The sequence below is a fragment of the Lipotes vexillifer genome, unplaced genomic scaffold (genome assembly GCF_000442215.2).
Source record: "Lipotes vexillifer unplaced genomic scaffold, Lipotes_vexillifer_v1.1 scaffold988, whole genome shotgun sequence".
Lineage (NCBI taxonomy): Eukaryota > Metazoa > Chordata > Mammalia > Artiodactyla > Lipotidae > Lipotes > Lipotes vexillifer.
In genome coordinates, this window is record NW_006797916.1 from 1,694,115 (window position 1) to 1,695,679 (window position 1,565).

Here is a 1,565-nt window from a genome sequence, read left to right on the forward strand (position 1 = left end):
CAGCGCCCCCCCCCCCGGGGCAAATCCACCACCCCGGGCCCGGCCGAGATGGTGCCCCAGCGTGCGCGCGCTGCTCACCCAGGCGTGTCGGCCAGGCCTCCGCTGGCACTGCCACCCCCAGCCACAAACGGCTCAGCAGTTCCTGGCCTGCAGGGCGAGCCGCGCTCCTCTGGGGCCCCTGGGCTTGGAGGGAGCTGCCCTGCCCGCTGGGCCCCCGTCTGGCCCCGAGGTGACCTTGCGCCCTCCGCCCTCTGGTTTCCGGGTCTCAGTCAAGGGCGCCTGGAGCAGCTGGAGGGGAAGGAGCTGGTGTCGGCCCAGGGGGTGCTGAACGCGGCGCGGCTGCAGAGGGACGTCCTGGAGAGTGAGGGGGAGGTTCTGCGCAGAGCCCTGGCCCGGGTTCGACTTCCACTCCTCTCTCCCCGCTGCCTGCGCCCTCAGGCCATCCCCAGAGCCCCCAAACTCAATGGTGGCCTCCTGGGTCCCTGGCCACCTTCCCTGAGCACTGGGCACACCTTCTCTCAGGGTGCCCCCTCCCTCGCTTGCCCTGTCACCTCTCCTGGCTGCGGCCTTGTACCCGGGGGCCACCGTCTGCCCCAGAGGCCTCACCACCGTGGGCCCCCTTCCACCAGGCGCCACTCAGAGCGCCGGCTCCCACACCTCCGTGATGCAGGGCTCACTCCCTCCCCGGCGCTAACAGCTCTGCCCAGGGGAAGCTCTGCCCATGAACCTGAAAGTCCGTCCTTGGCTTCCCCGCTGGGGTGCCCTCTGCCCTCCCGCCCCCCACAGGCCGAGTCCAGCAAAACCAACCTGGAACTGCTCGTGTGCCAGCTCAGGGCGGAGGGGGTGGAGCAGAGACACTCCCTGGCTGACATGGCTGCCCTGATGGCGGGGCTGGCTCGGGACAAAGGCTCCCTGAGCCACCTGGTCCTGCAGGTGAGATGAGGGCCCAGGGGGACGGACCCTGCCTGAGCCTCGCTTCCCCAGCGTGGCTGTGAGCTCCCGGCCCCGCCCTGCTCCCCCGAGCTCAGGGCCCTCCCTTCACCCGTCCTCTCCCCACCTTCTCCCCTCCTGGACTTGGGGGCTGAGGGTGTGGGGGCGGGGCCTGCACATGGACCCCTCCCTGCCCCTCTGGCGGCAGCTGGAGCAGGTGGGCCAGGTGAGGGGTCCGCGGGGCCCCGGGCCCCCTGCCCCACCCAGCAGGGCCACCACAGCCTCTGGGGCACACGGCACCTTTAGAAGTCACTCTGGTTCAGGATGTATGTCAGGCAGCATTGCATTTCTAACTGCAATGCTGCCTGACGTGGTTGATTCGAAGCCGTCTCCCCAGTGCTGGGAGGTGGGGAACGGGGGAGGAACACACAAGGAAGGACCTTTACATCAGGCCTGTCCCCAACATCCGGGGGCTGGGTTCTCCCCTGGTCAGAGGGTCGAAGGCCTCAGGCCCACTGATGCTCACACACTCGGGGGAAGAGGCTGCACTGCTCCTCCGTTGTCTTGTTTCTCTCCTTCCTGGACCACATCCACACAAAAGAGCTGCCCCATCACTCACTCGCTCATGCATTCCT

At 68.4% G+C, this 1,565-nt stretch overlaps 1 protein-coding gene across 1 annotated transcript in view; it reads left to right on the forward strand.

The window, feature by feature from the left end:
• Nucleotides 1-1,565, forward strand: part of LOC103087717 (putative ciliary rootlet coiled-coil protein-like 3 protein) — a 74,299-nt gene that overhangs the window by 25,824 nt on the left and 46,910 nt on the right. The window contains 3 exon segments of the mRNA XM_082931480.1: nucleotides 270-396; nucleotides 787-933; nucleotides 1,139-1,156. Coding sequence (XP_082787606.1) covers nucleotides 270-396; nucleotides 787-933; nucleotides 1,139-1,156 — 292 coding nt within the window.